Below are 14112 nucleotides of genomic sequence, written 5' to 3'. Positions count from 1 at the left end.
AAAAAAAAAAAAAAAAAAAAAAAAAAAAAAAAAAAAAAAAAAAAAAAAAAAAAAAAAAAAAAAAAAAAAAAAAACAGTAAAAAAAAATCTCAGAAATACAAGAAAAAAATTCCAAAAAATACAGAACAATCACAGAAATTTTTTCGAGATGTAGAAAATTAGGGTTTTGCAGAGGAAATGAGGAGAAATAAATAAAGTAGAAAAAAGGAATGGAAAAAATAAAATAAAATAAAATCAGAAAAAAAGAGAAAATTAAGATGGAAAAGTTTATTAGATAATTAATATTATATTTGGGAAATTGAAAGTATAGATTTTGGTTAATAACATGGTTCACGTCCGTCTTCGAAATTTATTTGAATTTAATGGTTGAGATACTAAATAATAATATTAAAATCTATGAAATTACGTAGAAAATATAATTTTTTTTAAAAATAAATATTAAATTCAATTATTTTTATTACATTTTTTTCCAGCTACTTGATTTCACACGTGCCAACTTTAGGACTCTCTTTGACCATTGTCTCTGAGTCTCGACAAAGGGAGACCAAAAGGATAAGGGAATGAAATTTTATAAAATTTAAAAATAAAATTGTTATGGAACGGATTTTTACGGTACAAATTTGGGTACCGATGACAAAGATAAAACAACAGGGAGCAAAGGTAATAATTGAGGCTCGACTCTTTTAGAGTCTTAGTCATTTTTTACTGCCTCGAAGGCTTGTCAGAGTCTTAGTCATTTTTTACTGCCTCGAAGGCTTGTCAAGGATTTGCCACGAACACGACTCTCCACAATGGTGAGCATAAGCTCTAATGACTTTACTTTGAGCTTCCTAAAAGGCCTCATACTAATGGGGAGTGTATTCTTAGATTATAAAACCATGATCATTCTCTAAATTAACCAATGTGAGACACTTTCATCTAACAAGTACGACCAATAAATTATATAATTAACGTAATATTTTATTAATTATATAATTAGCCCAACAATAATAATTTTAGTAAATAATACTATAATTAACGTAATTAAGTGTTATTTGTAAAATGATCTAAATATATATTAAAATAAACTAAACAATAAATTATATAATTTGTTAATCCAAAATCAATTAATTAGGTGTATTCAAAATAAAATTACAAATAAATTAAAAATATAAACAATAATAAAGTTGAAAAATATCAATTTCTTAAAAAAAAAAAAAAATAAATAAAATTTTAAAGAAATTTAATTTTATTAGGATGAGTATGGAGTATTATTATATAATTATAATAGCCTTTATAAGATAATATCATTAATATTATATTTTATATAGACGTGACATTTTATTAAAAAACTATAACATGGTTCAATTAAATAATCTATAAAAATATATTACGTAATTTTTTGCAAGTGGAAAATTATAATTTGAATATGTTACTTTAAATTAATACAAAAAATAATATATATATTTCATTAATTAGCACTTGATTTGATTGCATGAAATTTAGTTTAAAATATTAATCATATTTTGTTCAAAAAATAAAAAATAAAAAAATAAAATTCTGACGCTACTCTTCTTTGAAGGCTTCTTCACAGAACATTCTCTTGATTTTCCTTCGATTTTCACCATTTTTTTTTTCTCTCTGAAAGGAAACCAAGAAAACTGCAAAGCATTTTCAGACTTAGCCACAGAGATCGGGAGTTGAAGCCAGAAATCGGGCCAAGATGGGTCAAGCGTTTCGGAAACTCTTCGACACGTTTTTCGGCAACAGTGAGATGCGGGTATTATACTGTTCTCTAATTTTTTGTTTTTCTGAAGTATTTGTTAGAATTGGATTTGGCATCTTTACGTGGTTAATTTGATCCTGTTTATTACTGCAAGTTGTTGATTTCTTCTGTCATATTCTGGTGTTCAATTTGTCTCACGGATGGCTTAGGATTGTTGGCCGATGTTTACATAATCCTTTCGATTGGTTTACTTTATGTTTAGCGGTACTATTGTAATAGAGCTGAATGCTAGTGGGATTGGGAACTGCATGAGGTTTGGGTGAAATGATTTGGTTTCATCTGGCTAATACTAGTTCTGAGTAATTTAAATTTTCTTCTGGTTATAGGGGTTTCTCTTGTTGTTATAGCGAGTGCAATCATATATTGGTTATGTTTGATGTCTAATTTGAGATGGAGGTTGTAATCGAACTTTGGGACAGTGAGACTTCTGAAAACTCATCGATGTTGGTCTCTGAGTCGGAAATTCTTACAATTTTACTTGTTCAAGAACTTAGTCTCATGGATTCATGATTGATTGCTCAAACGTTATACTATGGGGAAATGGTTCATTTGTGACCCAATTTAGTAGTTGTAGATGTTAATTTGTTGCTCTCGACAATCATGATTGATTTCTAGGCATAAAGTTTAACATTGCCATTCGACCTAAGTAAGAGGTGTAGCAGTTTATTTATTCTGGAAAAAGTTGTTGCATAGTAGTTTTTATGATTTATTTTATAGAAGGGTAACATGTGTTCGAAAATCACGGTTCACAGGTCTTTGATTTTTTAAGAATTATAATTTGATCTTTAGTTATTTTTGTTCTACTTTTTTGAAAGCAAAACAATTTTTCGTTGATATTGTTGTACAATACATCTGATAGCTTTTCGCCTACTCTATATCTTCTGAACCCACAACATTCTGACAATATTAACAACAATCCAAAGAGAGATACCAAAATCCACACATTGTTACTATTGATTATACAGAAGAATAGTTTGGAAAATCTTTATCTAAAGAAACTCAAAGATTACGATGATATTTAGCTAATTTGAATGCTTCAGCCCAATCCTCTGCAATATTGTAATCAATTTGGTAATTCTTTCTAAGCGTATCAGATTTGACTGCATTTACCTATAATTGCCTTTTTAATAGGATACTTCTGAGAAAAAGCTGAAATAATAGTTGTCTAAACAGTTTTGGGCTTTTACTCTATTCACTTTATATGGCTAGGGCGAACTCGTGGATTACATTTCTATATTGCCTTTTAGGTACTCTATTATTTTTTTATCTGCTTATTTACAAATTATCATGCATTTTATTCCTTTTTCTTGAGCGGTTTAGGTTGTCATGCTTGGCTTGGATGCAGCTGGCAAGACAACTATATTGTACAAGCTGCACATTGGGGAAGTTTTATCGACGGTTCCTACAATTGGTAGGTTCTTCACAATTAAACGAAAAAAACTCAAATAGGGATTTTACCACAAAACTTTTTGATTGAGTTTTTATATCTCCATTTTGTGGAATCATAGCTTTTGTGCTAGCTAGTACGTTTCTTCCCTAAATCAAGGACAATGCCAGATGACAAGGAAAGAGACTTATAAGAGATCTAGGCTTTCTTTCATGAACTTCATTTATCTTACAAAAGTCTGGTATTTCGTTTCTTCCATAAACCTCACAATAGGGTTTTATCAAGTTTGTGGGAGTTTTCCTGTTTTCGGAGGCTGGGTCTGTGTTTCTTTACAATGGTTTCTGATGTTGTTCATTCATTTTTGTTAATGAAAGTGGTATCCTTATTAAGTAAATCTCAAAAGTTCTTTTTGTGTAGAGAGTAGGAACGATTGAGAAAGGAGAGAGGGAGGGGGGAAGGGAGTGTGAGGGGCTGAAGAGAGAACAAAAGAAGCCATAATTGCATCCTCGCTAATAGATACTTGTACCTCCTGTAGAATTATCAACCGAACTTAATATGTCCAAAGGAATACCCATAAGACCTTGTATCTCTCAGATGGTAGCATGGTTCATCTAGTTTCTTGTATGGGTTTTTTTGGTCTTTCTGGTGTCGTGCTAATAACTATTTCAATTCTTTGTGTCATTATTACTGTTAATGTTTTTTATGGCATTCATAGATGTTTGGTGCTTACAATCACAACCTGGTGGATTTTTTCTGTCAATGTGGTAGTAAATTGATTTTTCATTTTCCTCAAGTAGGTTTCAATGTGGAGAAAGTCCAGTATAAAAATGTTGTGTTCACTGTTTGGGATGTTGGAGGACAAGAGAAACTGAGGCCATTGTGGAGGCACTACTTTAATAATACAGATGGACTGGTAATGATTATTATTAGTATTGGATGTCAATGAGTCAGTTTGATTTTAGACTATAAAATATCATTATAGAGTTATTGTTTATGCTATGACTTCCTTTCTTGTTCAAAGAGCCTATCATCATTGTCTGTCTTATAAATTATTGTAAGATTATCTTACAGTCTCACCTAATATTCATCTGACAGAAACAAGTCCATGTACTTACAGCTTTATTCATGCAGATTTATGTGGTAGACTCCATGGACCGAGAGAGAATTGGAAAGGCAAAAACAGAATTTCAGGTTATAGCCCAAGCTTCATCGTGCCTTTAAGTATGGCAGTGTGAGCAACTCTTTATTGGCTGATATGTGATTTTTCTTTCAGGCCATCATTAACGATCCATTTATGCTGAATAGTGTCATATTGGTCTTTGCAAATAAGCAGGATATGGTATGTAGATCTCATCTTCTTCTGGTACATACTATGGAAACAATTAATGTTTTATGTCCATAATTTAATTATATATTTGGGATTGGGAAGACAAAAGATCAACGCTTCAGCCTGCTCCTCGTCACACACACACACACACACACACACTAAAACGAAGTACCTAGTGCATATGTGATGAAGGTCTGAGCTAGTCGTAACATTAGTATTACTCTCTTTGAAATACGCTTACCATGTCACATAAAAATAAAAGGGAAAGTTTCTAACAAGACAAGTTGTGAAAATGACCTTCAACAATTTTTTTTAGATAAAAAAAGTCCTTTAATTGACGTGCATAATAAATAAGAATATTGAATACTGAGTATTTGATATTCATTTGGACAATTGGTTTTGTTTTTGAATAAAGAACACTTTTAAGATTTTGTTTCCACGTGGATTTTCAGTAGTTATCTAAAAAATCAGGTCGTTAGACTTTGGTAAAAGAAAGGGACAAAAATGTTTTCCTTCTTGAAGTGCATGAAGAATTGGTATAGAAAGCTACCTTACCTTGATGGTGACGAAGGGTGAATTATTTGGTCTAGAGATTTCTTTCTAGTCCCTCCAGTCTGTGTTTGATCCCTTGTGCCTTCCCATTTTTAAAACATATTACGTAGTGAATGGTAGGGGTTGCAACATGAATATAGACAGCTAGAGTAGGGGAAGTATGGAGTCCAGGCTTAGTTATAGCCATTTCTTGAAGCCATAAGACACCAGCCTAGTACATGAAAAGTATGGTGAATAAATAAGGTTGAAGTTGATATTGGGCCATTATCAACTGTTAACTTTTATAAAGATCAGATAGCTTATGAATCAAAATGGTCTCTTGCCTCATTATATTAGGTCACACATACCCCCTAACAGTATCATGTCCAAGCCTTATATGGTTCATAACACCTGTTAATTTCTTCGGTTTGATATTAAAATTGAGTTTCTGTCCAGTTCTAGACCGAAGAGTGGCATTTTCTCGTCAGTTGTTCTTGTGAAACTAACTTGGTTAGCTGTAGACATCAAAGGAGAAAGCCAATTGATTGGAAATAAAGCAGTGAAATTTGAAGGTAAAGTTGAAGATCCGGTGATTTTTAGGAATTACCAAACATTTTACATTATTTTGAAATATTAGCACCGGATCAATTGCTTTGCTACGTACCCAACAAACATTATTGTGAGTCAGAAGGGACAATCCTTTTGACCAGGTAAAAGAATTACTTAAAAAATATCATATAGGACCGAGTGTACACTTCTTTTAGTTGAATTTTGGGAAGAAAAAAGATTGTATTTCTTATGTGGAAGAAAGATTATTTGCCAATAAGGACAAATTCTTACTGATATAATGATAAATGTACCCATAATATAAAGAAGAATATAAAGGAAATCGATGGTGTGTTTTTTGTATATGTGCTCTTGAGGATTTGGAACTGGATTACTTACCATGGAGACATCAGTGTGTGGTTTTTCATTTGAAATTAAGCTTCAGAGATTTTTAGTGTGAATTTGGCTCATAACTGGACTTGTCATTTGATGTTGGAGTAGGTACTTTATTTTTTTACCCTCAATTGGCCTCAGACCCATTTAAATCCCTACCTCTTGGGCGTTTATAACCAAAAAGTTCCCTTCGTTTCTAACTCTTCACCATTGGAGATTGTTGTTGGTTTTTTTTCCCGCTCTTCTTGCAACACGATTTTATTTATCTTGTCCGTACTTTTCTTCTTTCAATCAAGTTCGGTTACTCATACAATAATGATTTTTCTATATTAGAACGGTTGTCTAGCCCTTGGCTTCGACCTTTGCATCATCGATATTTTCTTGGATCGTTCTTATGAAATTTTGAACGATTTCGTTGATCCAGAAAGGAGCCATGACGCCGATGGAAGTATGTCAGGGACTAGGTCTATTTGATCTCAAACAGAGAAGATGGCACATACAAGGAACGTGTGCAATCAGAGGAGATGGACTTTACGAAGGTTTAGACTGGTTAGCTGGAACTCTCAAGGAGATGAGAGCTGCTGGATATTCTTCAGTAGGGACATCATTTTAAAGAGATATAAAAGGTTTCATTCAATTATCCCTCAATCTTTCTTTTTGCCATTTCCAGCCTTTCAAAAATCCATTAAACCTTTTTAGAGTTGTTTGTATTTTGTAAGTTCAGGTTGGCTGGTTGAAAGCTGACTCCTACACTTCGCAGATTTCAAATTGTAATCAGAATTGTTTCCATTATCAAACTTGAAATTATCAGGTGCCTACCCCTTGGCCTTGACCTTTGAACGTTTAACTAGAATGTAATATATATATATATATATATATATATATATATATATATATATATATATATATATATATTATATTATATATTATATCGAAAAATGCAGGTTTGGTGCTAATTAATATATCTTCTATAGAAGCTTTTTGCACATAATTCCCTCTTTTGACACAAATATGTTGATAATTATATCAACATATCATTTTGAATTACTCGATACGACATATTTGTTTAGACCCTTTTTTTAAAATTCTATTCGAAGTGTATAACGCACTGTTCATATGATAATAGTATTGTCGATGAACCTATAAATGTCATTCACTTAAAGTCGGTTGTCGATGTGTTATAAATTGTCTCATAAGGTTATTGCTCATGGATGGATATAAAAAAAAATGGTTATCGCCCATTGATGTTACTATAAAAAGGATGATTGTAGCGTCGAACCTATAAATATCGTTAGACTAAAGTTGGTTGTCGATGTGTTATAAATTGCCTCAGTAAGGTTATTGTCCATGGATAGATATAAAAAAGGTTATTGCCCATTGATGTTACTTCAAAAAGGTTATTGCATTGCTAAGAAGAGAGAGCTATTTGTCTGAGAAAATGATAGTAGATATTTTTTTATTTATTCAAATTATGCCATTAATTAATTTAATTTTCATGGCAGAGTAGTTTGAATTTCAAACTAATTTATATATTTTATGCAAAAATAAATTCGAAGGTTAACTATTTATCTCATATTTATTTATTTTAAATGGTTTGGTTTTTGTAATAATTTCGGAATCTTAAAAAAAAAAAAAAAAAAAAAACCACTAAAAAATACACATGTCCAGGAATAATTACAATATTTATACATTTCTTATTCTTAATAAGTTAAAACATGAATTTATGTATAAAGTAGTGGTTTTAGTAATCAAATATACATTTTTAATACAAAATAGATGAATTCAAATATGAGAATTAATCTGTTGAGGGTATGTCGCTACTAGATCCGATATAACTAAAAAGAAAGAAAGATGAACGATCAAGCAAGATGTCTATTGAGAGTCTTGTATGTAGAAACCGATATGGCAGGAAAATGGAATTAGTTTTCGTTAAACTCTAAGTAACAATTTAATCTCTTAAACTATAGTTTTTTAAGTCTCTAAAAACTGTAAGACTGAAGTCAATTATCTATAACTTCCCCGAGTTGGAGGAATATTGAATCATTCTATACATCACAATGTCAATCTAAAATTTTTTATAAACATTTTTTCTCATCTCAAAGTGATGATTTGTGTAATTAGAACGATTCGAAAATCAACTCAAATCTATTGTGAATAGTCCACGAACCAACTTGATAATACTACTCACAATTGCCTGAGGACTAAGAGTAGCATCAACTTGTAAAATGCCTTCAGAAACATCAATCTGCAGCAAATCAAGCTGGGAGTTCAAAAGAGTTGAAGGCATGAAATGGTTACCTTCTTTGGCTCTTTTCTCTAACCTCAAAGCAATCACCTCAGCTGGAGCATCCAACAGAACGAACTTCACCACACAGCTGATTCCAATTCCTTCATAATTTGGATCAGCTGATCTCAGAATCTCTCTGTACTGTTTTTGCAGAGCTGAACAACCAAGAACTACACTGTTTTTACTACCCATCTTCTCTCTCAACGTACCTCGAATCTTCTCGAGCCACGGTATCCGATCTTCGTCTGAAAGAGGGATTCCTTTCGACATTTTTTCTGCAAGTTTGAAATGATTTTTGAAAGTAATACTTCAGGTAAAATACACGTCCAGTCAAAATAATTTTTACACTAGATACATTGTTTTTAGTTCTTGATGTGTGCGTATTTCTTTATTCGATTTAGTCATATTATTTAAAAAGTTTCAATCATAAGATTCGATACAATAGTAAATGATGAAAAAATTTCTAACATTCAGATCAAAAATATATGCATTAACCAATTGAGTTATGTTGAGTTTTTATAAAATGTAAGTTTATCCTCCTACATGAATGTTATATATATGTTAGAACACAAGATTTGAATTCAAGATTAGATCGAAGCGAACCTAATTCAAGGAATAAAATTAGAATTAAAATTACAAATTTAGTATTTGAAATTTAAATTTTGTGTTAGTTTAATCTTCTCATTTTCATTTAATAGAGGAGTTTTATACTTATTAATTTTAAGTTTCCATTAAATACGAAAATCAAATTTATATCTAATAAAATTAAAAAAAAATGGGGAAATTATGAGACTTTTGAAGATCAAGAACAGAGAATAAGGAGGTCGTGGCATACCCTTGTTAGAACTTGGATGAAAATCATCAGCATCAAGAAAAGTCAAGCCCATGGCCTCGGCCAGCATCGCACCAATTGTACTGCACGCACCACCACACACAAACTCTTCGAATCATCGAAAGAAGGAAAACAAATTCCATTCAACAAAAATCACACAAAAATGCAGATTCGAGATCTTCAAATATCGACTTCAGTAACACAAATTCATCTCAGATTAACCATTTTCTCAACTGCTACCCTAAATTTCATCATCTAAAGCTCTTGAATCAGTCGATCGATGAATCATTACGAGTCGATACGCTAAAAGAAGACGAAGAATCGAAGAATCGAAGAGAAGAACTTACGATTTTCCAGAACCACAGACGCCCATGAGTACGATCGCCATAGCTTGAAATCAGATAAAACGAAATCAGAATTGAATGAAGAAATGAAATTGAAGCATAGAATCGAATGGAATACCGTTCGACTTCGGATCATGCGAGTCCATTTGCCGGAAAGTCGAGATCGATGAAAATTTGGAAAAGGGAAAGAAAAGGAAAAGAATGAAGAACAAGAAACTGCTTCGGCTGCTAATGACTTAAATTACCCAAAAGCCCCCAATGATGAGTAATATGTTGATGTGGATGGATAATTTCGAAATAAAATTATTAAAAAAATATTATCTCAATATTTTAAATTAACAAATACTTAATTTTTAATAATAATAATAATAATAATAATAATAATAATAATAATAATAATAATAATATTAGTAATAGTAATAGTAGTGAATACGAAATAAATAATATTTAAATTTGACAAACTATTTAAAATTTTATGATATTTCCGATTACAATATGCCTTCTAAAGTTTATTTAATTAATAATTTAAAATACAAATATAGTAATTTAGTTTTACAATTTAAGTATTTTTTTATCAGTTTTGTTAATATATTTTAACGAAATATATTTACATATTATATAATTAATTAATTAATTAATTAATTAATTAATTTCCAAGTTTTTGAATCATGAATTTAATTTTGAAATATTATCAGTCGGAAAAAAGAAAAAGAAAAAAAACCAAGAATCCCGAAATAGAAGTAAATTGAAGTCGATGGAGCATGGGCACGGTTTCTCCCTTTCAAAATTCAAAATTTACGCTCTTAACGGTCGCATTTCTTTACAAAATAGGGTTTCCTAAACGGCTAGTTAATTCGTCGATCGTCGTATTTAAGGGGCCTCCGCTTCTCAATGATAGTGAATCGCCTCATTTCCGTGTGGCTGGGTAGAAATTTCTTCTGATTTTCGATTCCGATCGCTATGGACTTCCGCAGCTTGTCAAGGAGAGATCTCCAAGCACTCTGCAAGAGGAATAAGATTCCGGCCAATACCACTAATGTTGCCATGGCCGACGCCCTTTCCGTTCTTCCATTGGTTGGTTATCTTTTTTCCTATTAACTGTTTCTGTAGTTAATCCTTCGATTTAGATTGTTTATTGAAGGATCTGTGGTTATGAAGCAGTTGTTTTCTAGCGAATTTGAATCTTCTTCCTGAGTTTATTATTGGCTCCGTAGTTTAATCGTTTGATTTGGATATGGTTATCGAAGGATCTACAATCTGAAGTGTTTAATTCTACAGCGATCTGATTTCTTGAAAGAACTAGGAATTTTTCTTGTGATTTCGCAAATTAATATGGACATTTCTTTATTCTCCCTTGGTTTTAGGTTGAAGGAATCGAGGAGTTTTTGAACGGCGAAGGATCTGGAGTACCAGAATCACCGATGAAACAAGAGTTTGTTAACTCGGAAATTCTTCGAACTGCACAGAGAACCACGACCAGAAGAAAGACCGTCAAAGATGAGTCAGTTACTACTCGAACACGCCGTGCAGCTGCAGCGAGATGTACAGAGGAATCGGAAAACAGAGATCTAAACGTGGTTTTAACTACTCCGTCTTTAGCGAGTGGCCGGAGAAGAATGGCGGCGGCTTCTTCAGCTTGCAAAAAGGTAGATTTTCAGATGACGGTCGATGTCGTTGAGAAAGAGGACAGCAATTTAGATCAAGAAAAGAATGATATTGAAAAAACGCCTTCTATAGTTGAAAGCCGTAAGAGAGTAGCGGCTGCTTCGACACGTAGAAGAACTGAGACTCGGAATAATGGAGCTACGGAGCGACGAGTGTATAGTACAAGAAGGTCTGCTAGATTGTTGGAGAAGAGCATGGAGAGCTTGAGTTTAGGAGGTGACGAGAAAAGGGAGCCAATTAGTAGTGTCCATATGTCTTTCGATGAAATGCCTGACAGTATAGGTTTGAATTTTATAAATACCTTGTTCTTCAACGCATATACATTTGTATAATTGAGAAATTTGATGATTGATAGCAATTGGTGCAGGATCTGTGAAGGAGTATACGAGCATAGAAGTTGAGTCTGTGAAGGAGGATACGAACATAGAAGTTGAGTCTGTGAAGGAGGATACGAACATAGAAGTTGAGTCTGTGAAGGAGGATACGAACATAGAAGTTGAGTCTGTGAAGGAGGATATTAGCATAGAAGTTGAGTCTGTGAAGGAGGATACGATCATAGAAGTTGAGTCTGTGAAGGAGGATACGAGCATAGAAGTTGAGTCGGTGAAGGAGGATACGAGCATAGAAGTTGAGTCGGTGAAGGAGGATGCGAGCATAGAAGTTGAGTCTGTGGAGGAGGATGCGAGCATAGAAGTTGAGTCTGTGGAGGAGGATGCGAGCATAGAAGTTGAGTCTGTGGAGGAGGATGCGAGCATAGAAGTTGAGTCTGTGAAGGAGGATACGAGCATAGAAGTTGAGTCGGTGAAGGAGGATGCGAGCATAGAAGTTGAGTCTGTGGAGGAGGATGCGAGCATAGAAGTTGAGTCTGTGGAGGAGGATGCGAGCATAGAAGAAACTGAGTCAAATAAAACCGATGAAAGCAAATTGGATGATGATGATTTGGAGGAGTCCAAGAAACCCGATAAAAGCAAATTGGATAATGATTTGGAGTTGGAAATCGATAACCAAGTGAAGAATAAGCTGGAGTCTGAAGTAAAAGTTTCAGAGGTTGAACCAGAAGTTGATCTTGATTCGTTGAATTGTCAAGCAGAAAATCTTTCTACTGCACAGAATGATTGCTCTGAAACAGAAGGTAAGATAAACAACCATCAATAACTTTTCTCAATATGTTAATAGCTTTTCTCCATCTGTTCATTGGCAATACTTGACCGATCTATGTATATTATTTATATTACAGCACCCGACAATAATCTGAATGTGAAATGCCTCCCTGAAGTTGAGGAAGCAAATGAAGCTTCTAATGACGATGATGCTGGGGAGATTTTTGCTGAGGAAATCAAAGACTCTGACAATTTCTCTCTCCCCACTGAAGTTGTGGACCAGACAGGAGTTTACAACTCGAGTATTGTAGAACAATCCAGTAAGGAAGTGGAACAAAATGAGTCTATTTGTGAATCAGAATGCGGAAGTGAAGAAGATGCTGAAGAAGAAGCCGAACTCACTAACATTTCAGCAGAATTGTCTCCTCCCCATGAAAATGTGGAAGAGGAAATCGAAGATGATGATGAACTCATAAAATATTCTACTGATTTATCTCTGCCCCATGAGGAAGAACAAACCCAAGTCGATGATGACTTGAGCAATGTTAAAGAATCTGTTATAGAAGTGAAAGATGACGATTTGGAGTTGGAAGAACCGGAAGTAATGGAGACGGTTTCAGTTCAAGCTGAAAAAGATGATACAGTGAACTCCATGGACTTCCCGGAGACTGTTTCTGAAGAAGAACTGGTCGATATCTTGAGCAATGTTGAAGAATCTGTTGTGTTAGTGAAAGATGACGATTCAGAGTTGGAAGAACCCGAAGTATTGGATCCTGAAGACATCAGAAATGTCGACGCCGTGGAAGAACCCGAAATCCAAAACGACATCCGATGTGAGGAAGAAATAATTCCCGGTTCCTCAAACATCAAGATCAATGGAGTTCAATCATTACCCTCCTCTTTCGAAGCTGACCAAATGGCATTGGCAAACCAATTTCCGAGGCCGACAGTAGAAACCAAATCACCAGTTAAAGACCAATCCATTCAGCTGCTAATCGACAACTCAGATACTGAAGAAGAAGATGAAGATCATAAAGAACAGGACAAAGAAATCTTGATTCAGAGGCAAAATGTGGAGAAAAATGATGTAAGCTTAAGACAGCTGCGAAAGATGTTCAAGCAACAACTCCAACTTAGCAAGAAGAAAATGGACAACAACGACAACAACAACACAAAAGTAAGCACTGTTCTTCATTTATAAGATCTGGGTTTGATTTCTCTCCTAATATATAACAATACTAATACAATGTGTGATGATTATAAACAGGTTGTTGGTGGTGGGGGGAAGCTGAGAACTGCTTTACAGCCACTGGAAGAAAACAGAATGGTAGCCATGAATGAAGTGGAGAAGAGATTATAGAAGTCTTCTTTATTTCTACTGGTTGAGGAGGGGAGAATTTTGTGGTGCTGCATGCATGGGTTCAAACTGTGGTTTGCCTTAATAGTTTGTCTGATTCTTGTCGTTGATGATCCTTTTACAATAATGCTGTGTAGTTTTTGATTTCTCAACACAACAAAAACTAGCAAATTTTTGCTTCCTTTAGAGAGAGAAATATAATACATTTCTATCTAAAATTATTGTGTTCTATTTTTTCTAGCATATGTTGAGATGAAAGAAGCTGTGTAGTTTTGTTCTTAATTTTGATGCAGAAATTAGTAATTAAACTTTTTTTTTATGGAATTTTATTTTTTAGATTTGATAATTAATAAAAAAAAATTATTTGGTTGGATCAAAAGTGTATTTTATCCTAATTTTAAAGATTATGAATAATTTTAAAATTTAGATTATATGAATATTAATATTTCACTAATTTTGAATTATGCCAACATTCAATTTTCATTTTTATGTCTGAATTTTACTATGATAATTTCTTTTAAAGTTTTTTTTTTTTTTTTTTTTTTTTTTTTTTTTTTTTTTTTTTTTTTTTTTTTTTT

The 14112-nt window shown here is 33.1% G+C and overlaps 3 protein-coding genes across 5 annotated transcripts; 2 read left to right on the top strand and 1 right to left on the bottom strand.

Moving 5' to 3' along the window:
• Positions 1–1551: 1551 nt before the first annotated feature.
• Positions 1552–6838, top strand: LOC111490937 (ADP-ribosylation factor-like). 2 transcript variants are annotated; one of them, XM_023139598.1, is made up of 7 exons: positions 1552–1759; positions 3086–3176; positions 3950–4065; positions 4284–4343; positions 4426–4491; positions 6374–6575; positions 6674–6838. In XM_023139598.1, the coding sequence occupies exons 1-6, from the start codon at positions 1703–1705 to the stop codon at positions 6560–6562; spliced, it is 579 nt and encodes a 192-aa protein (XP_022995366.1). In that variant the 5' UTR covers positions 1552–1702; the 3' UTR covers positions 6563–6575; positions 6674–6838. The 2 variants fall into 2 exon arrangements, with proteins under 2 accessions (XP_022995366.1, XP_022995365.1); XM_023139597.1 differs by having other exon boundaries at positions 6374–6789.
• Positions 6839–7937: 1099 nt separating this feature from the next.
• Positions 7938–9636, bottom strand: LOC111490938 (gluconokinase). The gene is made up of 4 exons (XM_023139599.1): positions 9531–9636; positions 9416–9458; positions 9072–9151; positions 7938–8511 (listed from the first exon to the last, which is right to left on the bottom strand). The coding sequence occupies exons 1-4, from the start codon at positions 9556–9558 to the stop codon at positions 8084–8086; spliced, it is 579 nt and encodes a 192-aa protein (XP_022995367.1). The 5' UTR covers positions 9559–9636; the 3' UTR covers positions 7938–8083.
• A 664-nt stretch (positions 9637–10300) lies between these two features.
• Positions 10301–13777, top strand: LOC111491508 (FK506-binding protein 5-like). Of its 2 annotated transcripts, XM_023140449.1 has the most exons (6): positions 10301–10486; positions 10777–11359; positions 11445–11870; positions 11970–12209; positions 12315–13354; positions 13445–13777. In XM_023140449.1, exons 1-6 carry the CDS (start codon positions 10373–10375, stop codon positions 13535–13537), a joined length of 2496 nt encoding a protein of 831 aa, XP_022996217.1. In that variant the 5' UTR covers positions 10301–10372; the 3' UTR covers positions 13538–13777. The 2 variants fall into 2 exon arrangements, with proteins under 2 accessions (XP_022996217.1, XP_022996216.1); XM_023140448.1 differs by having other exon boundaries at positions 11445–12209.
• The last annotated feature ends 335 nt before the right edge of the window (positions 13778–14112 follow it).

This window comes from Cucurbita maxima, unplaced genomic scaffold (genome assembly GCF_002738345.1).
Source record: "Cucurbita maxima cultivar Rimu unplaced genomic scaffold, Cmax_1.0 Cma_Scf00016, whole genome shotgun sequence".
NCBI lineage: Eukaryota > Viridiplantae > Streptophyta > Magnoliopsida > Cucurbitales > Cucurbitaceae > Cucurbita > Cucurbita maxima.
Note: the sequence above shows the minus strand (reverse complement) of the source record. Positions and strands in the feature narration are given on the sequence as shown.

Excerpts from the sequence above, each read along its gene's own strand:
- LOC111490937 (XM_023139598.1), top strand. The coding sequence starts at position 1,703 with ATGGGTCAAGCGTTTCGGAAACTCTTCGACACGTTTTTCGGCAACAGT. Across the intron at positions 3,177-3,949 it reads ATCGACGGTTCCTACAATTG|GTTTCAATGTGGAGAAAGTC; the intron begins GTAGGTTCTTCA and ends TTCCTCAAGTAG. Across the intron at positions 4,492-6,373 it reads TTGCAAATAAGCAGGATATG|AAAGGAGCCATGACGCCGAT; the intron begins GTATGTAGATCT and ends TCGTTGATCCAG.
- LOC111490938 (XM_023139599.1), bottom strand. The coding sequence starts at position 9,558 with ATGGACTCGCATGATCCGAAGTCGAACG. Across the intron at positions 9,152-9,415 it reads GTCTGTGGTTCTGGAAAATC|TACAATTGGTGCGATGCTGG; the intron begins GTAAGTTCTTCT and ends TGGTGCGTGCAG. Across the intron at positions 8,512-9,071 it reads TCATCCAAGTTCTAACAAGG|AAAAAATGTCGAAAGGAATC; the intron begins GTATGCCACGAC and ends TCAAACTTGCAG.
- LOC111491508 (XM_023140448.1), top strand. The coding sequence starts at position 10,373 with ATGGACTTCCGCAGCTTGTCAAGGAGAGATCTCCAAGCACTCTGCAAG. Across the intron at positions 11,360-11,444 it reads TGAAATGCCTGACAGTATAG|GATCTGTGAAGGAGTATACG; the intron begins GTTTGAATTTTA and ends CAATTGGTGCAG. Across the intron at positions 12,210-12,314 it reads TGATTGCTCTGAAACAGAAG|CACCCGACAATAATCTGAAT; the intron begins GTAAGATAAACA and ends TTTATATTACAG.